This window comes from Chelonia mydas, chromosome 1, assembly GCF_015237465.2.
Source record: "Chelonia mydas isolate rCheMyd1 chromosome 1, rCheMyd1.pri.v2, whole genome shotgun sequence".
NCBI classification, from domain to species: Eukaryota; Metazoa; Chordata; order Testudines; family Cheloniidae; genus Chelonia; species Chelonia mydas.
The window spans coordinates 247961159-247987498 of NC_057849.1; the positions used below are offsets into that span (position 1 = coordinate 247961159).

The 26340-nt window shown below is 39.0% G+C and overlaps 1 protein-coding gene across 9 annotated transcripts in view; it reads right to left on the reverse strand.

Annotated features, from left to right (window-relative positions):
* The window catches only part of GNPTAB (N-acetylglucosamine-1-phosphate transferase subunits alpha and beta), a 69829-nt gene that overhangs the window by 29438 nt on the left and 14051 nt on the right, over window positions 1–26340 (reverse strand). For 7 of the 9 annotated variants that reach the window (XM_037879498.2, XM_043541796.1, XM_037879516.2 and 4 more), the window contains 8 exons: window positions 15975–16094; window positions 14409–14450; window positions 12911–13116; window positions 10741–10805; window positions 10301–10435; window positions 4798–4959; window positions 2586–2765; window positions 1535–1705 (listed from right to left, as the gene is read on the reverse strand). In XM_037879498.2, coding sequence (XP_037735426.1) covers window positions 1535–1705; window positions 2586–2765; window positions 4798–4959; window positions 10301–10435; window positions 10741–10805; window positions 12911–13116; window positions 14409–14450; window positions 15975–16094 — 1081 coding nt within the window. The remainder of the gene's footprint in view (window positions 1–1534; window positions 1706–2585; window positions 2766–4797; window positions 4960–10300; window positions 10436–10740; window positions 10806–12910; window positions 13117–14408; window positions 14451–15974; window positions 16095–26340) is intronic. The other 2 variants (XM_043541785.1, XM_037879492.2) reach the window with 1 other exon arrangement.

Genomic DNA, 26340 nt, shown 5'->3' on the forward strand with positions numbered 1-26340 from the left:
TCTAGCTACTATTATGTTTAAACATGGATGTTGCTCAGATGTCGTTAGGCTATAAAAATGATACATTCATGAGCAGTAGTATATGATGTGGGTAGTAACTGGACATAGAGGCACTGAGTGTGTTATGGGTGTTTGGAGAGGAACTGGTTAGCAGCAAACCTAAACATGGAGATTTAGGAGTCATCTGCGTCAGTGTTATCGGGGGACCACTAAATCTACTGTCTCTTAAACAGACTGTTTCCCAGGAAACATAAGGAATTAATAAGCAAAAAGTGTTAGCCGCACAACCCCTTTCAAAGTTTACTTCTGTGAAAGAGGGCAAAACAACATGGAAGCAAGTTAAATGGCAGTGGCAACAGAAAAAAAATTATCCCTTACTGCCATACTTGAGGTGTACACAGTGCACCTTCACCCAGCGACATGATTACTGCAGAAGATTCCTCTCCAAGTTTTGAGCTTTAATAACCTATGTAGCTGACATCAGCTTTGTTACAAAGCTTTTGTTTGTGATCCATTATTTCCACAAGGGAGACGGGTGTCTTTACAACCTCACATGTTATTCCAGAGAAATAAAATAGGTTACAGCTATTTGGATAAGCAGGACTAACAAAGTGAATCAATTCATTCATGATACCTTCTCAGAATCCATACTAGAAGTACCTACTGTGATGGAAATGGAGCTGCTCTGCAGTATTTTAATACTATATGTTGACCTGTTTATTGGGGTGCTTACTGCATGAATATATTGGTTTAGTTTAATAGAGGGCTGAAAAGAAAGACAAGCAGAAAGGGAAAAAATGGCTCTGGATAAGCCAACCTTCAGCAAACACTGCAGAATTATTAAAGGAAAATACCAGTATTATTAGCTTTGATGATAATCCCTAAACACAGACGTTCTAAGGGTACACCAGGACTTTTTAAAAGGAATTCTCTTAGAGGGGAGTAAGAAGGAGAGTTGTTTGGGGGAAACAAGATTGTGATAGAAGCACCTGCTGGAGGTGTCTGAAGAAGTTAGGCCTGCCTTGATCATCAGCAGAGGATGGCAGTCATTGGATGTTTTAATCCTTTTTCTGTAAATGTTTTGTTCCTACTGTTAAAACAGTACTTTGGTTTTAGGGAGGCTGTTATGTCACTGAATGCCACTAGTATCAGACTCCCAGACAGACCTGCTGGGTAAGCACGACTGATATACAGGGTACTTTACCCAGGTCCCTGTCTAAGAGTGGGAGTTTACAGAATTCCAGCCCAGGAGAGGTAAAGATATGACGTCCGATAGCTGAGGGAGTGCACTCAGAGACCCAAAAGGGGACAGAGGTGCCGCTAGCACTGTTAGCATGACACCTACATTATACAAGCATTCTAAGGTATGGAAAACACTTTTTTTCATCTCTCTGCTACCAAATGTTTAATTTTTAAGAAAAAATATTTTTAGTCCTCCTTTCCTTTCATATTAGAATTTCTTCAATTTATATCACATTAGTGCAGAAAAAGTTTTTGCACTATTTCTGATTAATCTTGTTTCATGGTGACTTACCTTCTGACCCTTAGAGTGACTGTAAAAATCATCAGGCCATACATCCTTCCCAAACATAACATCATCATTCAGGTAAATGAACTTCTGGGAAAGGCCAGCAATACGATGAATGTGACTTTCAATGGCTGGGGAACTAAAAGTAGGCAAGTGACTCAAATTCTGAAATATGTCCTATTCAAAAAAAAAAAAAAAAAAATCACGTAGGTGTTTTTTCAACACACTTGTAAACTATCAGGTACATCAGACAACGCTTTTTATCTATTCAATGTAAAAATGAATTTAGACAAGAATAGTAAAGAGATGGAGAAAGAGACACAAGGACAGAGAAAATAAATAGGGAGATGGTAGAGAAGAAGTAAGTTTTACCATCGTCTCTCCATATAGCTAACAAACATACAAATTTCAAGCTTAAACTGTTTTTTTTTGCTCTGTCATAACTGGCCGACCAGCATTATTTGTACCTGATCCAAAGCCAACTGATGCCCATGGAAAGACTCCCATACTGCTCAGAGTTTGAGCATGCCAAGATACCCAAAACTCCAGTATTATTTAACCAAAAGCCAGTGATTTTTTCTGTTGCTGTTTGTTTGTTTAGTAGATTTGAAGGAATTTTTTAAAGCCAGTTTTAAAAGACACAACTAATAAAGCTTTTCAGGTATTTCTTATTTCCAGTAATAACAATGCTAGTCTATCCTGTCTTAATACAAGTTTATTGGCTTTCCACTGGCCCTAAGAAATTCTTTACGGATTGAGATTCAAACAGCATTTACTTTCCCTCAATTTTTTTTTATAAACAGACTTCATAAGGATATTAGAGACATACACAATTTAGCTGAAGCCTCTGGCTCTTTGAAAACAAAGAGTCAGTTGAAAGTTTGATATACCTTCTGTTGTCTTGTGAAGCAACAAAGTGAAATATAAAATGCAATATGTTTTAATAAAACGAGGGGAAATTAACATGGTTCCTTCTACCTTTGCAATAAAATGCAAGGTTTACTGAGAAAAAAAGGTGCATCTTAAAATCACTATGGAATCCTTTAGAGAGTTTTACCTGATGTGTTACTATAGTTATCCGAGGGTTATCCAGATTAAGCCAGGATGGAATCTGCCCATTAGTGATGATGAAAATGTGTCGAACCCAAGGGGCGTGCCTCTCTATTGATCGGAGGGAATATCTCAGCTCTTCATTATCTTCAAAACGGCTGGCTGAAATATCTTCATCCTGTTTAGACTATGAAAAGAATTAGACCTATATTTACACTTAATTAGAGAGTTACGGTCCCATTCCTACAAAGGTTTATATACGTGCTTAAATGAGGCAGTGCACGTAGTCTCAGTGAAGTCAATGGGATAACTTACAGTAAGCACATGCGTACGTCAGTGTTATGCAGGACGAGGGCTGTGGCTCTTAAAGGGTTTTAAGTATAATGAAAAAATACCATTATTCCTTTACAAACTGTCTGGTTTCACTAAAATACATTGACATCAGCTGGCTTTATACTGTTGACTACTACGTATCACCAGTATGTCCATGGATCATAATGGGGGCAGGCAGTTATTTGAGCAATCTGGCTCCTCTTTCTTCAAGGTCCCAGAGAGATACTACCCTATCTTCCCGGCTTATGATTAGATATAATTTTCCTGATCTCACACTCCCTCATGTGGTGGACTGACTCAAAGCCACATTGTATTTCAATTATTTTATGTTTCACGACATTAATGTATAAAAGGCATTTTTAATAGTTGTGCCTCTTGGTTCTGTTGTATTATATACTATTTATAAATATTTGTCATCCTAATGATTTGCTTGAATTGCCTTGTGCAATACACATTTTATAAAAACCTACTCTTTAAAAATCCTGGGTTCTTCTATGTTAAAAACTCCCAACAAAAATAGTTTATTGAACAGAAGAGGCACACAGGTCCCATCAACTATCAAATAAACTCAAATATTTCAGTATTTTCTTGTTAAAAAGACTATACTCAGACTGAAACCTCATTTTAAAATTTGTTAGGTAAGTCACATTGTGAAGTCACTATCGCAACACATTTAATCCCCCGAAAAAACAAACAAAAAAACCTTTGTTAGAAGACAGTTAACACTCCCTAAGGGAAATCCGCATCTACGTCACCCTTATAAGGAATGTCCAGTTAAGGTATCCCTCTTTAATGGATCTTAATTTGAATGACTACCACTTTCAAGGCAGACTCTAACCACATAAATAAGTCCTATACATCTCCAATAACACAATATATACCTCATACTCCTTAATCATACTATAGCTCAAAATCTTAACTCCCACCTCAGGAACACCAATATACATGCCTCTGAGACATCCACACATCAGCGAATGGAATAATGCATTATTTTTCCGTGAGGAAGTGAAGTCTGAGTTAAGGTTCTGCATTATAGTGAGAAAATATGAACAGTTCCCATAAGCCAAGCAAAAGTTCACAGACATATTCAATTTTAATTATAGGATTAATTTGTTGATTGGTTACAGCATATGACAAGACTTTATAATAAAATATATGCATTTGCTTTGTCTGTCTATATATATGTGATTTACTATAATATAAAAAGGCCTTGGAAGAAAGCAATTGACAAGATTATTTTTTTAAAAAAAATCTTTCTTTGAAAATAGAAGTTCCTCACTTCATTTAATATAATTTTGATAAAAATGGGCTTTGTCATTTGTTCCACAGAAGAAGACAGTTCTCTTTTACTGAAGTCTTCTAGTTAAATAAAAAGGGCCAAAAAAGTTGTTTCGAAAGCTTTTAGATGAGACACCATTAATATTTTGGCACTACTAACAGTATGTATATTATTATAAAAAAAGGGGGTAGGGGGAAAAGAAATGCCACGAGGAGCAAACAAAATGTGCTATTTTAACTAAGTCTTTTTCCCATCATGAAAAATAAAATGCTTATGTGAAATTAAGTATCTACTGAGACATGACACTTTTGTCAAATTAAAATAATCTGACAAGTTTGCAGACAATTTTACCAAAGTGTGTATGGAAGGCCAAATATTTTTGACTCAGTGGTCCTAAAAGACCATTTGATTAAGCTCCTCTCCCTCCAAACTCTTCTTTCCAGGTTTCAAGATCAGAGAGTTATTTTTTTATATGGCAGGAATAGCCAATTCCTAACAATCCTATAATTCTGGAAGAAATACTTGTTCCTTAACTGTATTTATTTAATCATACTCCTTGAAACTTACGACACTATACTCTTTACATTCCTTGGTGAAATTTACCTACCTGACTGATGGCACTGAGATCCCACAGTAAATAAGCAGGATTAAGTGTCAATTCTTTTCCATCTATAGTCATGTTCTTCTTAGCTTGCTTGCTCAGTTCTTGGAAACCCTTGGGGTTATTCAGTTGCAAGAGGGCAACGCTGGCTTCTGAATAAAGCTGTAACTATACAAGCAGAGAAACAATCTTTCATTTCTGGCACGTATCCACACAAGAGAGATCTTTCCCTTGCAAGCTCATTCATTTTTTTGTTGTATTTCTCTCGTGATCGTACTAAGAAAAGACTGAATGATGAAAACTTATAAAATATCAGCTATATTGTAAAGCAACCTAACAATGAAGGGCACCAACATGGTAAATGAACACTGACATCCTCAAATGCATGGCATGTTTCAGGAAGAAGAACAGAAACCTAATGCTGGGAAACTGAAATTTTCTTCTTTTTTTTTAATAGAACAATACTCATAAAACTTCATTGTGTGCCTGATATTACTGTTTCCAACTAAGTTTCTCTTATTACACTGCAATCCAGCAGCCATAAAACTGTGCTTGTGTTAGAAATGCTTCATTATTACATTAAATCATGCATTTTAGTCTTCCCACAATGAAATTCATATTTTTCTGAAACCTCAGTTTAGTTTATCATTAAAGGAACTATACCTTTTTCTAAAGTAACACCTTTCTGGGGACAGATAGGCAATTCAGCTATGCCTGTAACACGAAATTTTTAGAACGGCTGAAGGATCAACTTATGATCTCGAAATTTGATACACAAAAGACTTCAGAACTAATCCATTGGTGGTTCTCGGAGTCCTCAAACACGATTGCCAATCTGCTGCTAAGGTCATTCGTTACTGGGGAACTGTTTGATCTGTTAGCTGTTTTTATCTCTTGCCACTAGTTATTCTGGCTATCAGATTTCATAATGTGCAGGATGAGAAGGGGCTTACACTGGATGCTATATCTGACAGCAAATGTGGCTTGCAAAGGGCAGGAGACTGGTATGTTTTGCTAAAAGTAAAACCACCCAAGTTAAATGTTATAAGGATTTATTTGTACATTGTAGTGTGCAAGATTCAAACAAGTTTAAAATGCACAATTGTGTTTCAGTTCTCTAGAAGCACAGTGTATATATTTAAAAGCTGGACTGAAAATTTAACAGCGGCAAATATGTCGTCAGTTCCTCGGTGCTGTGCAAAACAAAATGTTAGCGCTAATAAAAACAGTTGTCGATTAATGCATATATTTTTAGTTGGCTGAGATTTGTAAAAGTAATTTAGTACTTTACAGTAATACTATATCAAGTTAAAAAACAATTGAACCATCCCACCAGATTTTTATATAACTATTAACTCCCTCGGACTAATTTTTATTTTCGATTAAATCTGACCTTTTCTGCCCCTTTTAAGACAGCACTTGTCACAGTGTTAGCACCCCATCCCTTAGCAATCAAACAAGCCCAGCTGTCATGCCTGTGACATTTTAAAGCTGTCGATGGTTTGACTCATATGCTATTTGATCGCTTTCAATCTGACTTATGAGGTTTGCCATTAGAAAAATCTAATAAATTGCAGACCTTCCAGGGAATCATTTGAACATACTGACGAAAGGATGGCTTCTGTAGTTGTATGGCTGAGGAATAGTTACGGTCTGCTCAGCAAGCAATCTCCAAAAATACTGATATGGAAATGCTACAGATTGCAAAGCTGCCATTAGTAGGCATGCGCTTTTTTTAGGAATACAACAATGTCATGCAGCCCCGGAGAATCAGATATCTGGCATATGACATGAACGGCTGAGATTCCCATTCCACCCACCCCAAAACGGTTTTTAAAAATATTTAATTTCTATTTGACTTGACCTTACCACCTCGACAAAACAGGGTCAGGTATTAGGAATGGCTTCCTGACTGGATTTACTACCAATAATTTTCCTTTTTTCATCACTATTATTTGTGCGCTCTAGCTGCTCCACATGTGACAATCCAAATGAGGGTAACAAACGGGGTTGGAAGGGATGAGGAACACAGCTATATGATAAGGCAGCAGTTCAGTTTGGGCATGTGCCCACCTAGGTTAGCTTAAGATTTTTCTCTTAAACGTAGAGATTCTGAAAAGCTTTTGAAGACAAGACAAAACACTGCTGAAAAAGAGTAGTGTGTATTTATATACCTACATAGTATATATGGCAAAACAATCTCTTGAAAACAAGGTAGCAGAGATAGGTTTTCTAACAAAGCAAAACACCCCCCAGAGTTTTAAAGTCTGACCAAAAATCCCTCCCACTCGCCATCACTCAATTCAGTCTCTTTACTCTCCTGTCCATTTGATTAGTTCCTACGTCACCATAGTCTGTTCTAGGCTAGACAACACCAAGCCCAATATATTTCCTTTGCAAGTCACCATTAAGAAACCCTGTTATTGAGTAAAAGCTGCAGACTGAATGACAAAGAGCAGGAGCGCCATCTCGTGTTAAATACGGCAGTTTCAATTGTAAGTGGAAATAAGAGTTCAAACAGTGGACTAAATATTAAAGCACACCTACCCGAACATGTTCAGCCCACAAAACAAATATGATCAGTAAGCATATTAACAGCTAACAGCGGACCAATAAACTTCAAGCTCATTACATTACTAATACATAAATTTCATAGGTAATTACCTGTGTGCTTTCACCCTGCAAATTCACATCTTGTATTAACACTCTTTAAAACTTCACAGCATTTTATGAACATTAATCCTCACAATGTTGCTGTGAGATATGTAAATAACCATTATCCTCATTTTACAGAGAGGGAAGCCGACAAGGAATTTAAGCAAACTGCCTGATGCCACACAGTGCATCGATAGCAGAGCCAGGTCAGAACTCATGAAGCTCCTGGCTCCTAATCATGCTCAGTCCTCTAGCCTACATTGTCTCTCAAGCTTATCTGATTATAGACAGAATGATCAAACATATTTCTGCAGGGTTTTTTATTTATTTATTTTTTAATTTCAAGATGTCCCTTACTCAATCACTGCTTTGTAAACATCACTTTTTCTCAACTCCAGTTTGAGCTCACCTATTACAAGCCATACAGAAAACTTGTGACAGCTCTCAAGAAAAGACTTTTACTGTCCAGATGGTAGAACTATTTTTATAGCTCTCCGGATCCAGAAATGTGTTGACTCAAGAAAAGAACAGATTTTATTAGACTAGAGTCATTAGCACTGTATGTAAATGTATCACCAGCTTCACTTTTTGGTTTCTAATGCCCTTCCCCTCTTTCCTTCCCCGCTCAAATATAGCCACCTTTGCTAATGGAAGTGATTTCAAAATTTGTTTACAGTCCCTTACTTGCAGCACTGCACTGTAAAATAACCACTGCAAGGGTGTGACTGGGAAACTGCATGAGAGTCAGAAGGGCCAGGGAACGATAATTCTGTGACAATTAACATACATTTAACTTCTTCCATGAGAATATCTCCAAGCATTTTACAAATGATATAAATAAAAAAATAAAAGTTAATATAGCAGAATTGTTTCAAATTTAAATACACACTGTAAAAGGTCCTCCTTCACTGTCTGTAGTATGAACCTGTCATCCCTCATCTTGGACCATAAGGTCTTTGAGTCAGAGACCATCTTTTTGTTTTTATATATTAGTGTGTGTGTGTGTGTGTGTGTGTGTGCGCGCGCGCGCAGTGCCTAGTGCAATGAGGCCCAGTTCTTGACTAGGCACTTCCACAATACAAACAAGGGTATGTCTACACTACAAAACTAAGTCGGCCTATATTAGGTCGACTTACAGCCACCGCAGTAATTACTGCGGTGGTGCATGTCTACACTACCCTCCTTGGGTGAGTGGTGTGCATCCTCACCAGGAGCGCTTCCACCGACCTAAGAGGGGAAGACTGGGCTCCTGCCAGGAGGCTCCTGAGTTCCTGGCAGGCTGCCCCCCAGCCCCCTTCCCTGCCCCGCAAGGTGTGGAAGAAGCCCCTCTGAGCTTCTCCTGAACCCATTCACTACCAAGAGAAAGAGGAAGCCATGCAGGGCTTCTCCTCCTTCCCCATTTCGCCACCAGGAGTGGGGGGAAGTCATCTGGGGCTTCTTGGCCCCTCATTTGCAGGGGGAAGGGGGAAGCTGGGCAGCCTTGTCAATTTCATGGCTCACTGAGCTGTGAAATTGACAAGACTGCCCCACTCCTGGCAGGGAGCAGGCAGGGGGCTCCTTGGCTTTTTGCCCCGGCTCCCACCAGGGATCAGGGTCCAAAGCCACCCAGCCTTCTCGTGCAGGCTCCCAAGCTGGGATCAAGGTCCAAAGCTGCCCAGACTTCTTGCCCCAGCTCCCAAATGGGATCAGGATCCAAAGCTGCCCCAGGCTTTTTGCCCCAGCTCCCAGCTGGCATTGGGCCTCAAGCCGCCCGGGGCTTCTCGCCCTGGCTCCCAGCTGGGATTGGGATCCAGCCACCCAGCTCTCCAGGGGAGCGGTGATAGGAGGTGGTTAGATATATAAGAAAACTGTGTGACATTAGGTATGTATCCTGTTAGCTCCATTATATGTCAACCATCCCCCTTGTCCCTATTCCTCTTATCAGGAGCCCTGGAGGCCCAACCTGTCCACTCCCACCCCTTGCTACTCTCTATTCCATACAGTAATTCCTCCTTCCATACTGTCCACCCCACACCAGAGATTTAGGATTTTTAGGATTGAGTGTGAGAAAGACAAAAAAAAAAAAAAAAAAAAAAAAGGGTGGGGGGGGGGGGAAGAGCTAATCAGAAGACTGCATTTTAGTCACAGTTCAAAATGTGGGGCAGGACTCCTGGGAAGGGAAGAAGAAAGGGTCCTCATGACCAGTAGTCCCCCGGCAGTCTGTGACATCTCTTGCCATGATTCCTCTCATTTTTGCTATGTCCAAAAAACATGGCCCTATTTTACAGATGGATAAACTGAGGCACAGACTGTGCAACTTGCCCATGGTCACATAAAGAGTAAGTGGCAGAGTCAGTAATAGAACCATAGTCCTGACTCCTAGTTTAGTGTTCTAACCAGTACAAACTTTTCCAAATGCAAAGAGAAAAGAAGTCTAGACAGGACCTTACATGAACAATGCAAGTCTTCCAATCAAATTTAGATAGGCAGGTACCAAGGGACTGTTCTGCCAGAGAGGAGACTGCTGTGAATGTGTCTTGGAGAAATTGACACAGCCAGTACTTCAGTTTTTGAACAACTGAAAGGTAGCAACCTAACCTCCACAGCTTGGACAGCCATTAGATACACAATCGTGGAAGCAATTTTGAAAGCAATTACTTGAGGCACTATCCTGATGTACTTCATGACGCAAGAACATAGATGGACGAAAATAAACTGAAGGGCAGGGGAGAGAAAGATGATGACTATCAGCAAAAGCCATAGTATAAGCTTGAAGGTCATGTACTGAAGTTTTGGCATCCGACTGGCCAGGATCTCTCTGTAAAAAGAATTCCAAAACAATGTAATCAAACTACTCTCCCCTGCAAGTTCTTACCATTTTTATTTTAGAGGCCAAGTTCTCTGGTAGTTTTGCTCTTAGCTGATTTGTCTCTTTGAATGTAGCTGAAAATCCACGAAGGAAAGCCAAATCTTGCATTAACACTAAACCTGGTACTTCTTTGTCTGTGGTCTACAAGAAAAATAGAATTTCTAGTTAGTTCTCATTTTGTTTTTTTAAAACCCACAGTGATTCACTCACACATCTCTCAAACCTTTCTCCAGATAAGAGAGCTAATTTTGACACCTAACCCAAACCTCAAAACTAGAATACTTTATTTTATTTTAAAAACTCTCTCACAATACTACACACAGGTTTAGGCAAACAGTGAAAGAAATACTTTTTAAAAACGTAGGAAAAGAAAATTAAATTTATACAACATCTGACAGTTTAGTTAAAAAATTTAAGTAATTAACTTAACTCTTAAATAAACATACCAAATAACCTCTCCATACTGTCTGTCTGCTGCTTTCTTTTAACATTCCAGAATGGGCATCTTCAGCTGAAATAAATAAATGGTTCCAGAGGTCACTATTTTAGTACATTCTATTAATTAAATTCATCTCTTGCAAATTAAAGCTTAAAATTTTACAAAAAAGAATGTGAATGGGTTACAGTGCCACAAGTTGTTTGCATTACTTATGAGTTATTGGTTAGGTGGTGACAACTTGCTTGACACTATACATTAAGATAAATGAAGAAGTTGTACCTGCTCTGAGAATCTTTTATATAAATGCTAAATACCTAGACACTGCTGTTTGTTCTAAGGTAAAGAATATTAATTTTTGGCAAGTATATAATTTCCTGTTGTACAGTATTGGATCTAGTATTTAGTACAATACATTCAAAAAGGTTTTCTAGGGGTTTATTCTCCTCTGTCTAAAAGATCAACTTTCTAAGATTATCAGTACAATACTGAAAATGTTATCGAATACAGCAATTTACCTGTAATGTCAAATTCATATAATAACTAATCTTTGCAGTGATATAATCCTTTTCAGCAAAGAATCCCAAAAAGCTTTATAACTAACTCTGGGAGGTAATACCATTTTACAGACAGACTGAGGAAAAGGAGTTAAAATGATTTGCCAAGGTCAAGCAGCAATTCAATGGCAGAGACAGAAATAGAGCACAGGAGACTGCATTCACAGTACTGTACAAGACAACATCACCTGAACAAATGGTTGGAGTCTGACAATTATTTTAAAAAAAATAAATCTGAGTTTAAGGTTTAACATAATGTTCTACCATGTTAGTGCCTTGTATTCGGTAGGCAGGCCAATAAAGGAGATGCTTCTAATGTAGTGGACAATGGTCCAACTTTCCCTGCTCCTAAGCATCCACAAGTGTCTGGAGTAGGAAGAGGACTATATTTTACAGGAGGCAGTTTATTTTCCCAGTGTAAGGGTCAGCGTGGTGTACACCAGTGGCTCTCTACCTTTCCAGAATACTGTACCCCTTTTAGGAGTCTGATTCGTCTTGCGTACCCCCAAATTTCACTTCACTTAAAAACCACTTGCTTACAAAATCAGACATTAAAAATACAAAAAAGTGTCACAGCACACTATTACTGAAAAATTGTTGACTTTCTCATTTTTACCATATACAATAAATCAACTGCAATATATATATTGTACTTACATTTCAGTGTATAGTACACAGAACAGTATAAATAAGTCATTGTCTGTATGAAATTTTAGTTTGTAGTGACTTTGTTAGTCCTTTTTATGTAGCCTGTTGTAAAATTAGGCAAATATGTATATGAATTGATGTACCCCTTGGAAGACCTCTGCATATCCCCAGGGTTATGCGTACCCCTGGTTGAGAACCACTGGTGTACTTAATAACCAACTATTTGTACAAATGTCTGAAGAGGTATGGAAAACTGGAGTACCTACAAAGGAAGCAACATGGACGTTCACAACATACAGGTGGGCAAAACTTCAAAATTCCACTTAAAAGCTTACAGGACTCAAAAAAATCAGCACCTTGAAGTACAGATTGATGAGAGTACACTCCTTCTGTCACAGTGGCCTTAAAGTGCATGTTTTTAAGAATTCCATGTGCACTTCAACAGGAAAATACTCCGTTAACAACAAACATACAGTTATGTCAGCTTTGTCAGCATGGCCTTTTTTCCTTTAGCTTTATTAAATGCAGTCTATTATTTGTTTACTGTAGCACCCGCTACATGGTAAGTGGTTTCCAGAGAGACAAAAAGGAACAGTCCACCAGGACAGACAGATGATGCTACAAAACAAAGGGCTGACCCTTTAAAGAAGGCCAAAGGCCCAAGCACAGCCTGCTGTTGATTTCAGCTAAGAATGGCGGCTAGGATAGGAAGGAATACTGACAAACCATGCTAGCTTCTTGGTCAGTCTAAAAAGAGCAGGTATGAAGCAAAATCAGGTGTGGGGGTATTCACCAAAAGAGCTGGACACGGACCCCAGGCATGGCTGCGCAGGAAAGGCCCTGTGAAAAAAGCTAGAGACTGGTCTGTGGTAAGAAATTGTTTGGATAAAGGCCCAGTTCACCTTGCAACGCTAGTACCAAGAAAAATATTGGTTTTCCCTCTGATGATTGAAAACACAACAAACCCGTTCTTACCTTCCTTAGGACTGTCAAAAACAACTACTGTCACATTGGTAGAAGGATTTTTTGGTTTTGCTATAAAGAATATATTGTTAGCAGCTTGTAAAGAAGGATGAACAGATTGCAGGTCCTTCAGAGTGATGTTGGCAGGCACGGCAGGGTCTAGGACAAGCATTGGCACTTTAATGCAGTGTGTCAATAAACACTCCAGGTGCTTCTCACTAGAACAAAATATCAAAAGTATATTTAATGCCAATAGAAAATTAACATATCGTTAACATTTGGGAGACACAATATACAGAAGTCTGCTAGCAGCATTTCTTTGAATACTTCTGACCATGTTGCTGTAAAATCTGACCCCTGTTATATTTGTAAGTGGCTTACTATTCTGGAAGAAGGAAAGAGGGTTGTTTTGCTAAAAAAAAATCCCATTGCTATAACTTTAACTCATCCACATTATCGCTGACTTTATCTCCTCACCACCCCAAAGAAAACCAGAAACAATTTTTTAAAAGTTCCTGTTTACTGTGTTAACATTTGTAAAAACTGTGGTTTAACCCAAATGATCTTCAAACTACAGCAAACCAAGCAAAGTGCCGTGCAGAATGGAGGGTGGCGATCTATACTATCCCTGCGCCATTAATAGCCCTTCATCCCCCAGCTAACCGTAAAAAGGCAGTTTTCCGAACAGCCTATGAGAAATCTGGCCCACAGTATGGACTATAATAACCAGATTTGCCATCCTGAAAGAAGGAATGCCAGAGGGGTGACCTTGGTAAGCATCATTTGTTCAGAGAGTACCACAACTTTCCATCCCCATATTTTTAAATATATTTTTAAAACATTGAGTCAAGTTCATATCAGAAAGGCCATTCTTGTTGGGGAAAGCCCAGACAGTGACTAAAAATCTTCACACAAGCATATTATGAAGCATTTAGAATAAAGCTCTAAACAGCTCGTACAATTAAATTTCAGATTTTATTCCCTTTGTCCATTTCCGGGAAATATTGTGGAAATCTTTACATAGCTCCTGAGACCTATGATCAACTAGAACAGAAAAGCTGTAATGTAATATCTAGAATGCAATACATACTGACATGGCACCTCTATATTATACGCAGTTACTTGTAACACTATGCAGGTAGAAGGAAAGGTGAACACAGTATAAAGGAGAGAATCTTTAATGCTTTTGGGTTATACAGGACTCTGTTTAATATATATTGGGCCAACCTTTAAAGTGTAAATTATGTGAGAACAGAGACAACAAGTCCACAATTTCTAAACATTACAAACTTTCACTTGTGGAGAAGCACACCCATTTTCACAATATACTCATTATCTTTGTTCAGTGCAAATATTTGTGATTTTAAATTGTTTGAAATGATACAAAAGATAAGAATGCACTGGTCACCAGAGAGCAAACATACCACATAAACTGAAATTAATTTCAAACAAAAACGTAAGCCATCTCTTGCTTTCTTTGACTTCATTATTTAGGGCTAAAAAAGTTTACCTTTTCTTAGGTGGTTCTGTTGTATTTTTCCCAAGCATTTCCCTAAACAAAAAAAAAGTTACATTAAATTACCCTGAGTCAATTATAAAGAATTTGGGCTGAATATTCAGACACCTGGGCATAGAATGTCTTGTGAAACTGAATGATTTCCATAACAGAACACTCCGCTATAATTACTCCAGAGGACATGAAGGAAAATGTATTTGCAGAGGAAGGAAACACATGATCTTGTGAATAAGGCATATGACAGGGACTCAGGTGACCTATCTGACTCTCCTCCAGCCTTCCCGTGTGAGCTTTGGTAAGGCATTCAATTTATGTGTCTCAGTTTCTCCATCTATAAAATGGAGATGATAATATTTCCTTACCTCACATTGGTATTGGGAGGCTAAATTTATTAATATTTGTAAAACACGAGGAAAAACTAGATTAGATTAGATTAGATATGCAAAAATTGTAAGGTTATCAGAGCCAGGATTATGCCCATATTGGAAAGCAGCTAGCACATTCTGACAGGTATTGCTATGTAAACAATAATAATAAAATATTAATAAAATGCCACATGAACACTGAACTTCACTTTTCAATTGGACAATTAATGTTAACAACCTAGCTACAGACCGTAACATATGAAAAATGGATGAATGTATTACCTTTTATTTACTTTTGTTGTTGTTGTTTTTAATTACAACTGAACACTTTAACAGCTTGAGTAACAGAATGAGATGATTTTCTAGGTGGTGAATAGATTAGGTAAAAAGCCTGAAGAGTTGCCCACCAAGAACTGAATCAAGTGTTCCTGGACAACATAACCTGCAGCAGCAGCAGCAGCATTTGTTTTCTGAATAGTGGGCTGCCTAGCGTTTGAAGTCTGTGGTGGATAATTTTATAATACAATCAAGTTTAAATAGGTGTGTCCAGAAAAAGTTAATACCTAAAAAACTGAAGCCTTGAATGTTGCAATGCATGATTTTCGCAGTTCCCTTGCCCTGTAGAGCTAACTAATCTGTTTTATATCTTCAAGTGATGTATATCCTTCTCTGCACAGTCTTAGTTTTTATGATACTCAAAATTGAACTTTAAAAGGAGCACTCGAGCACAGGTTTTAATAGAAGTTTTTAACAAAGCCCAAATACAAAGAAATGTTTCATTGTGCTTTCAAAAAGTTTGGCATAAATAAGGTTTTTCTCCTATTTAAAAAAAAACTCTCTCTTGCAGAGTTCTGAAACTAAACCAAATTTAGTTATTATTTACAGAGAGCCACTTTTGTGCATGGCACTTAAAAAACAAGAGATATGACAAGGTCACAATAAATTAATATTTTCTTTGTATTTGAAAGGCTGCCCGAATAGTCAGCTCTTCCCTGCTGGAAGGAGTTTTGAAAGAAGTTCATTTTGGTGAAGGCCAAGTGTATAAGAACAAGGAAATAAAACTGACAAGTCTTAGTTTGGCTGTCCATGCAGAGTAACATGGCAAAAAGAAAAAAGAAAATGGAGAGTATCCATTAAGCATTACTGCAGCCAGCTAGAAACAACTGTATTATGTCTCCATTGAACAGATTCTTACCTCATTATTTTCTGTTCTTCCTCCATCTGTTCTCTAACCTGTTGCAATTCTTTGATCAGCTCAATATCTGTGCCATTCACCCAGGTGTACACCACATCAATTGGCATGGGCAAACAGAGTCTACATAAACCACAAGAAAGAGCAGTATAACCTATTTACAAGTGTATGACAGTAGCATGGATTACATTGTAATACAAAAGACAGTTGAAACTCATTGACTCTGTGTTAAAAACTGAACAAAGTAAAACGCTGCTCTCTGTCTGTGTATTATCATCCCAATTATACAAAAGCTTTTAACACAACACTGCAGAAGTAAAACTAAGAGAAGGCGATAGACAAAGTGATCATCTGCATCAAACTTAACAAGTGGTCAAAATGTTAGTTATACTCAATGAGAGAATGCTTTAACATGTTCCTATTTCACTCCAATTTTTTATCCAATGACTTTGAATAACCTCCTATTAAAATAATCGTCTTTCAAATCCTCCACGTAAAGATCCAGGCACACTCTTAGTACATGGACTACTCAGATGAGGACAAAACAGTCTGAAGTACAGAGACTATTTTGAATCATGCCTTTATTGTTGGTAAATTATATAGAACAAGAGAAAAAAGACAAGACAAGGGATGAAATTCTGGTCCCATTGACTTAAACGAGACCAGGATTTCACTCCAGGAGTCTCTCTTGGGTAATAGCATTGAGTTTAATTAACCAACAGCTAAAAGCAGGGTCCCTAATATAGACTCTAAACAACAGCGGACAAATTCATCCCTGATCCAACTCTAGTGTCTTGAGTTGCACTCCCATAAGGCATCAGGAGAGATTACAGGTCTTCTAGCAAACTTGGTTCAGAAGCAGCAATAGCAGTTTAGAATAAATTAGTAAGAAAATTTACCTGAAAATTTCCTTTCTTCAAGTAATAAGGTCCACAGACCTGTTACAATGGGTACTTCAGCCTACTTGCAGCTTGGGGGAAGAACCAGAACTGACAGATACTGGCAACAGGGAAATGCCCCACCTATTGAAGTGCCCTCCAATTGATATAACTTCCACAGCCAGGATAATTCAAATCTACTTTCTTAAATTACATATTGCGCTAAACATACTTTCAGGAAAATTACAATTATTTTTCCTGCTGCAGAGCATAATAAATTCAACCTAATAACAAATCCAAACTCTTGGATGTCAATTTCCATTTCTATTCTGGATGATCCATTTGTTTCCAGGGTTGACTGGGTCTGTGAACCTTATTACTTGAAGAAAGGAATTTTTCAGATGAGCACAGATAAACTTCCCTATTTTTCTTCATGCCAAAGTCCACAGATCTTTTACACTGGGATTTTTATATCAGTGTGCCTTTAGGGTGGGAAGCAGGGTCATGCTTTAAATATGGACATCCAAAATGAGGTAGACTATATATAAGACCTCCATCTTCCCCTGGGTACTAAGGCATGGAGAAGACCTCTGCCAAAAGAAAAGAAATGGTATTAGCTAAAACTAGATGCCCAATATGTAGAATTTAGTGAACTAATATTATAGGTGTTAGAACTAGGGTGCTGCTTGAAGTAGTTTCCATTATATCCAGGGTTTACAGTTTTGTATAGTGGGGGTGCTGAGAGCGATTGAACCAATTGTCCAGCATTCCTGCTAATGCCCATCTAGCAGATCTCAGTACAAAAAAGACATGCCCTGAGATTATCAGTGCTTCTAATGACTGGACTCTGATACTTAACCAAAGAAGGAATGTTTCTTGAATTTACTTAGGGAACAAATTACAGTTGTGAGGACTACCATTCTGATATAAAAGTATAACAGTGGGTCTTATTAAAGAAACTCCCAACTTCACATAAAAGCTCACCTGATTAAAGATAACAGCCATCAGAAGGCCTATTCTATTGGCTAGGAAATATAATGACACCTCTTACAGGGGTTCGATTTGGGTAGTGCTGTAAGGAGCAGAATAATTCCAAGGTCGTGCTCTATGGCCATGCAGGGTGGGAATAAGGTTGATGCCGTAAGCATTTAATGTTGGGATTTGTCCAAAACTTCCTTGTTTTGAACACGCTGAGAACATTATAGTATAAAGACTTGACCAGGCTGCTATAGGGATGGCAGGAGGGGGATGAAGCTGAACCCAGAGACCCTTTACTGTACACTCTGTGTTGGCAGTGTCTGTGCTGTGTGTGATGCCCTCCACCCATGGCCTGCAGGGAACTGGAGGTGAAGAAGGTGGCTGAGGTCCACAATCAGAGATGAGGTTGCTGGTGTAGATTATGGGGACATAGGCAAGATCTTCCATCTGGCATGCCCCCCTTCTGGCTTCATTCCTCTGAGTTAAGATGGGAGAGGCAGGGCTGCCTGCCCCAGAACCAGTTCTTTTCTGGTCTTGCATGCTTCCCTTCCTGCCAGGGGAGGGAGCTGTGGTGACCACATCCAGCCTGGGATGCATCCTGTCCATCAGAACTCCTTTCCCACCTAGGGAGGTAACCCTGCCTAATCTGCTGAGAGGGAAACTGCATCCCCACATAGTCAGCAGAGCTCCCCAGTGAGACACGTGTTAAAGGGGGGAGCGAGAGACTCAACCCCTTAACCGTAGCCCCTGGCTTTCTGAGCTTTCTCCCCTTGAAGTCTGCAAGGGTGCCAGCCACTGCAAATGCCTCAGAAGGGGAGTTGGAGCTGAGGGGACAAATCTCCCAAAAATGCAGTTCTGAGACACGGCTGGAAATTAGCCAGAAAAATTATTTAAGATGAATTTTAGCAACAAATTTGAAATAAATTTTGGAATTTCACTCCAAAAATCTATGCAGCATGAGGGTATGGCAGAGCTGCCTGCCACCATGGGGGAAGAGCAAACTGGAGGGAATTTCAGGATGCAAGACTTTCCCCTGCTGTCAGTGACTGGCAGGGCTGATTCTGCCCCCAAGCTACAAGCAGGCTGATGCACCCACTGTAGTTGATCTGTGTACTTTAGTATGAAGAACAAGTATTTTAAACTATCCTTTTGGGGTTTTGCATTTTAAGGGCTACATTCTGCCCCATTACTCATGTGGAGTAGTTATCCTATGGATAGGCTACTAAACACATTCAGGGTGACAGACTGTAACCCTAAGATTGGACAGCCCTGTTATAGTACAGTAACTCCTCACTTAACGTTGTAGTTATGTTCCTGAAAAATGCAACTTTAAGTGAAACGATGTTAAACGAATCCAGTTTTCCCATAAGATTTAACGTAAATGCGGGGGGTTAGGTTCCAAGGAAATTTGGGGGGGCAGACAAAAGGCATTATATACTGTACTGTACTGTATTGTGGTTGGGAAGTGCCCCTGGCTTACCCCACACAGGCACAACCCGCTGCAGGCAAGGACGCTAGGAAGCAACTTTGCAGCAGCAGTGGCAGCTTACCCGGAGAAGAACAAGTGCCGACTTTGCTGGGGGATGCTCCAGGCACGCCTCTTCCCGTCACTGCTCCGCTCCAGGCCCACCTTTTCCCACCTCCTCTCCGGTGCACCCCGCATCCCCGCTCCTTCCCCACCCCCAGAACGTCCTAAGCGCTGGGAGGGAGTGGGAGGAGGAACTTGTGCAATGCTCCCTTGTAAAGTCGCTGCTCTTCCACAAAATCTTACATGCAGTGTACAGAGCAGGCAGCCAGACGACATTCTAAGGGAGCACTGCACAACTTTAAACGAGCATGTTCTCTAATTGAGCAGCGATGTAACTTTGAAACAACGTTAAGCAGGAGGACGTTAAGTGAGGAGTTACTGTATGACCAATTAACATCACAAATTTTCTCCTAACACACATCATTGTGGGAGAAAACAAATGCCCCACACTTCTACTGTCCATAGTCTTCACCATGATAGCTTTTAACTTTGGCTTAATCAAAAAACTACCTGATTCAGAATAATGGTTTTCAGTCATCCTGTTCTATCCAAGTCAACTGCATAAAATAATTTAATAATATGCATACACTTAAGCCAAAACCTGTACTTACAACCCAATGCAATTCCCCCTGTAATCAGAAATCAACTCCACTGAAGCAGAATTTAGTCCTTATCTTTCACTGTCTCCATCTAAACTTGAGTTTTTTGAACGTACAAAAACTCAGAATTTGATTGAACTTTTTTAAAAAATTAACACCCCCCTGCATAATAGTCTTTCAGCCAAAAAAGAAGTCAGCAAGGTCTGAATTTATAACAGACTTTTGTTAAACATTCAAACACCAAAAAGTACTCGCTAAATAAATATAGGGTTTGTTCCAGCCAAATAAAAATGAACTTCCAATACTGATCTGGATTCAACAGGTTTGACTAGTTTCTGTTAGGTTCAGTGCCGCTACAAAATTTAGTTTTAGCTAAGCAAATTTATTATGTCTATTCAAAGTCTTGAAATGCTGACACTCAATGTTAGGCTATTTATGATCTCAGAGCATTGTATTACTTTTAATCAGTAAGGCTTGAATAAATCTCTTAGTGAGATTGGTAGATTTGTGTTCTCACATGAATGACACGACACTCATGCCCTGAGAAAACAAACTCAATTTTCTCTTGATCTATCAACTGCTTTTAATATTGTTGACCACAAGGTGGTGTTGGCAAGGATAGATGGTATTTGAAGGGGAAAGAACAGAACTGCTCAACAGGACAGACATTAGCGGATAATTGTTCCACTGTCTCAAGAGCTCTCTCACATAGCAGTACTGCAGAGCCTTAGTCTGTCATTCCTGTTTAACGTGCACGTGAGGTTGCTAGAAGAGACTGAGAAACTATCTGGATTGCAGTCCCAGCAGCATGCGAGAAAAACTCAGGTCTACAGCTCAGCTTTACCAGACCTGGAGATAAAAGTTTAGTTAATTGGTTTTCCTAGCGTCTGGTCAGGTGTGAAAGTCAGTTAGCTGAAACTCAGATAAGACAAAGGTTATGCTGGAAAAAATCAATCACAGAAAATAACTGTTTCTGCAATTGTTCACAACCTAAAGGTGCCTTTTGGATCATCAGCTACTTCTAGGTGTTCAATATAGCAGTGGTGGTCAACAATGTTTTCTATCTTCACTTGGCTTGGAAGTTGCAATGTTTCCTTTTTTATTCCTATTCCACCACAGCTGTCTGTGCTTTTGTCACCTCTGGAATGGATTACAATAATGCATTCTGCATGAGACGACTCCTGAAACACACGGAAAGCTCTATGTCTGGGGACTACAGATATTCACTCTGCAGTAGAAAGAACGAGGAGTACTTGTGGCACCTTAGAGACTAACAAATTTATTTGAGCATAAGCTTTCGTGGCTAAAGCCCACTTCATCAGATGCATGCAGTGGAAAATACAGTAGGAAGAGATAGATAGATAGATAGATACACAGAGAACATGAAATAACGAGGGTTATCATACCAGCTCTAACGAGACCAATCGATTAAGGTAGGCTATTATCAGCAAGAGAAAAAAAACTTTTGAAGTGATAATCAGGATGGCCCATTTCAAACAGTTGACAAGAAGGTGTGAGTAACAGTAGGGGGAAAATTAGCATGGGGAAATAGTTTTTAGTTATTGTAATAACTCATCCACTCCCATTCTTTATTCAAGCCTAATTTAATGGTGTCCACTTTGCAGATTAATTCCAGTTCTGCTGTTTCTTGTTGGAGTCTGTTTTTGAAGTTTTTTTGTTGAATAATTGCAACCTGAAGCAAACACTCACCAGCAACCACACCACACAACAAAAACACTAATCCAGGAACCTATCCTTGCAACAAAGCCCATTGCCAACTCTGTCCACATATCTATTCAAGGGACACCATCATAGGACCTAATCACATCAGCCACACTATCAGAGGCTCATTCACCTGCACATCTACCAATGTGATATGCCATCATGTGCCAGCAATGCCCCTCTGCCATGTACACTGGCCAAACCGGACAGTCTCTACACAAAAGAAAAAATGGACACAAATCAGATGTCAAGAATTATAACATTCAAAAACCAGTTGGAGAACACTTCAGCCTCCCTGGACACTCAATTACACACCTAAAAGTCACAATTATTCAACAAAAAAAAACTTCAAAAACAGACTCCAACAAGAAACAGCAGAACTGGAATTAATTTGCAAAGTGGACACCATTAAATTAGGCTTGAATAAAGACTGGGAGTGGATGAGTCATTACACTAACTAAAAACTATTTTCCCATGTTAATTTTCCCTCTACTGCTACTCACACCTTTTTTTCAACTGTTTGAAATGGGCCATCCTGATTATCACTTCAAAAGCTTTTTTTCTCCTGCTGATAATACCCCACCTTAATCGATTGGTCTCGTTAGAGCTGGTATGGCAATCCCCATTTTTTTCATGTTCTCTGTATATCTATCTTCCTACTATATTTTCCACCAAATGCAACTGACGAAGTGGGCTTTAGCCCATGAAAGCTTATGCTCAAATACATTTGTTAGTCTCTAAAGTGCCACAAGTACTCCTCGTTCTTTCTGCTGATACAGACTAACACGGCTACCACTCTGAAACCTGTCACTCTGCAGTGTCACATGGAGTTTATTTCACCTCTGCGTCACGGGATTGCACTGGCTTCTGATATATTAATAGGTGTAATTTAAGGTGTTTTTGACCCATCAGACCCATCATGGCTTAGAATCTGAGTAACAAGAGCTCTTTTTATGGGTTGTGACTGGATGGATTATTCAGGCAGACAGTCTCTAGATTTGTATGTCTAGATCCTGCGAGTTTTAAGTGGAAGAGCATTGACTCTGGAATTTGCTTCCCTCCTTAGTCCAACAAAGCCTAAGTATGTTGACTTTCTGGGTATAGTGCAAGGCCTATTAACTCACTCTTCTTTTGAGGAGCTGAATTGAAAAATAATCTCAATTCCAATTCTTTCTTAAATAATGGGAGATTTTTAGTGCTAGTTTTGACTGTTAAAATGTATTATTTTTAAACTGTCACTAACAGTAAATATGGATATATCATATCAATTAGAAGTACAATATAAGCTACTATATTTAAAATGTGCCTATTACAGTACTGCCCTATGCAGCCACATAATTTGTAAATAAAATTAAGGAAAGAAACATTTTATGGTTATATGTATTTGGTTATAAAAATATTATGTCTCAGTTATAATACTGGTTTGACAAGTCTGTTCTCCATTAGCAGGGAATATAAAACAACCAGTGTCTACAAGATTAGAAAAAAATATCATCATAATTTCACTTAACTGTTTGTATGTGCGTAATCTGAAGGCTGCTTTTAAAACTGTTTCCAAACTCTCATCTATACATATTTTTTTTCTTAAAATGATTCCATATAAACCTAACATTGTTGTGGGATTAATGGTTACTAATAAACACTAATAAAAAATAAGTATTTTACAAAGGTTATACCTAATAGAGTACAGTGATTAACTATCACTAGGATTATTCAATAGCATTAAGAGAGAAAATTGTAGTTCTTTAGTCAATCTTTTTCCAAGTTTTTAGTAAATTTTGCATTGCCTCTTCAAAAAATAACTTACAGACTTTTAAATCTCAAAAGGTATGTTATCGTATTATTGTGCTTTAAAATTAAAAGGGAATAAAAAAGGCTACTTCAGCATCTTCCTCCTCAATTGCTCAGTATAAAGTCTCTCCACGAGGTGTTCTGCATAAAGCGGATCCCTTTACATATCTGACGTGGAATTTAATATTAAATGAAACTTTGAAATTTGGGAGGTTTCCAGTCAATAAAACAATTGTCTTATTTTTTTTTTTTAAAAGTGTTACGTTTACCATACTTCCTCCTCTCCCTTACAAGGCCCCACTTCCCAGTTGCCAGCCAAGGAAGTTGGGGGCGTCAGATCTTGTTTGACCAGGAATTGGGAGCGGATAGCTCTGAAGAGGGCATTTAGTTGCAGCTATAGGAATTTGTTGCTTCTACCTTTGGAGATCAGAGCCTGCCAGGCTCACCTCCTACAGCTGGTTCTATATTTGTGTGGTGAGGCTCAGAGTAGATAAGAACTCTCTTAACCACCTTCACCTGCTGGCACAGTCCTACTACAAGCCCTAGCTCTTTCCCCTCCCCACCTCAGCTTTCCAATTTCTTCCCATCTCCCTGGGCCCAGATTACAACTCTGCTACTCCATTCCCGATGCCTGGAGCCCCACTCTGTTCCTTCTTGGCTCTATATCTCCTGCATCTTTTTCCCTCCCCAGCCTCACTCATCTTCTTCCCCTCCTTCCCACCTATTTGTGGCCTTCACTTGCTGTGTCACAGTCCATTTTAATTGTATGCTCTATGGTACTGGGCAGGGACTATCTCGTCACTTGCTTTGTTTGGTACCTAGCGCTTTTTGGAACACTCAAATATTATTTGGTCATGTCCCAGAACGGCATACAATATAAATTCAACATGCCACAACAAGCAAGGGTTGTTAATAGATGGGGGAGGAAGGACAGAGGTGAAAATCATACAGTTAACATGTAGATTCTCACATGCAAGACTGAATCAGCAAGTTTTTAAGATTATTAATAAGAGGAGGAAAGTGATCTGTTGAACAGTTTTGGGGTAAGCATTATACATACCACAGACAGCATGAAAGGAAAACAAAGAGAAGGCAAGGAGGAGGTATTGAGGCTAATGTGTCTCATGGGAATGCTGAAAAAGACCAGGCTGGAGATGAAAGAAAAGCTGCAATGTTGAGCCTTAAAGGCAAGAATAAGAAATTTTCCTTGTCCTTACAACTACTTAGTACAATTTCTTATAATTATTAATAATAAAATCACCAGTTTTTTTAAATCACTCACAAAATAAAAATGTGTACTTTTTTTAAGCATAAGTATGTGTTCCTATGTACATAAGTCAAATTTTAACTTTATGATGTTATTGAAGAAAGTCACATCATAATGTATAATAGTTTGTCGAGGAATTCATAGATACTAAGGTCAGAAGGGACCACTATGATCATCTAGTCTGACCTCCTGCACAACGCAGGCCACTGAATCTCACCCACCCACTCCTGCGAAAAACCTCTCACCCTATGTCTGAGCTATTGAAGTCCTCAAATCGTGGTTTAAAGACTTTACGGAGCAGAGAATCCTCCAGCAAGTGACCCGTGCCCCATGCTACAGAGGAAGGCGAAAAACCTCCAGGGCCTCTTCCAATCTGCCCTGGAGGAAAATTCCTTCCCGACTCCAAATATGGCGATCAGCTAAACCCTGAGCATATGGGCAAGATTCACCAGCCAGATACCCAGGAAAGAATTTTCTGTAGTAACTCAGATCCCACCCCATCTAACAGCCCATCACAGGCCATTGGGCCTATTTACCATGAATATTTAAAGATCAATTAATTATCAAAATCATGTTATCCCATCATACTATCTCCTCCATAAACTTATCGAGTTTAATCTTAAAGCCAGATAGGTCTTTTGCCCCCACTGCTTCCCTTGGAAGGCTATTCCAAAAGTTCACTCCTCTGATGGTTAGAAACCTTCGTCTAATTTCAAGTCTAAACTTCCCAATGACCAGTTTATATCCATTTGTTCTTGTGTCCACATTGGTCCTGAGCGTAAATAATTCCTCTCCCTCAGAGATGTTCTTTTATTGTTTTTAAAAGGCACTACACCAGAGATCTAAACAAAGTAGAAAATGTACTAGCATTTTCCCAAAAACTGTACTGCCCTCTGCCGTAAACTGCTTGATCACTTGATATCTGAAAGAGGTGTGTTTTACTTTCCGTCCATTTAAATATTTGTTTACTTTCATGGGAACAATTCTCCGAAGTCCAATTTGTTGTGGGTCCCTCCTTTTCATTCAGTTTCATTTCAGAGCATAAACACAGACAGGACAGAAAGTATCAAAATCAGAAGTCCTCTATCTACAGGTTATACAAAAAGCAAAAGTCACATCATGTCTGTAAAACCTCACCAAAAGATTCCACCAGCCCCACACTGATTCAGCTCATGTGCTAAGGATATCCAGTTAATCATATTCCCAGGATTAGGTAACAAGGAAGACTTGTACTACTGTAGCTGACAGATGCAAGAAAAATACACCCCTAAACCAAAGTCATTTTTGGTATGCCAATTCCAGGAAAACTGCAATATGGAATAGCTAATTGTATTCAAATCTCCTGACAAACCTCCCAATACCGCGGACCCCTTCCTATCACACCTGACAGAGCAAGTGTAAAGACAAGCTAATGAACTCCAAATACTGAGCAGCTCTGGTGCCTACTGTGAAAACTTTAGGACTTGCCCAGTAACCAGTTACACTCATTCACTGATCCTTCAGCTCAAGAGTGGCAAAAGTCTCCTCTAAAAGGAAGCATTCCCTGAAGAACCAAAGCAGAAAAGAATTAGGCTGCACATTGCAAAACAGAAAACTGACCATATTC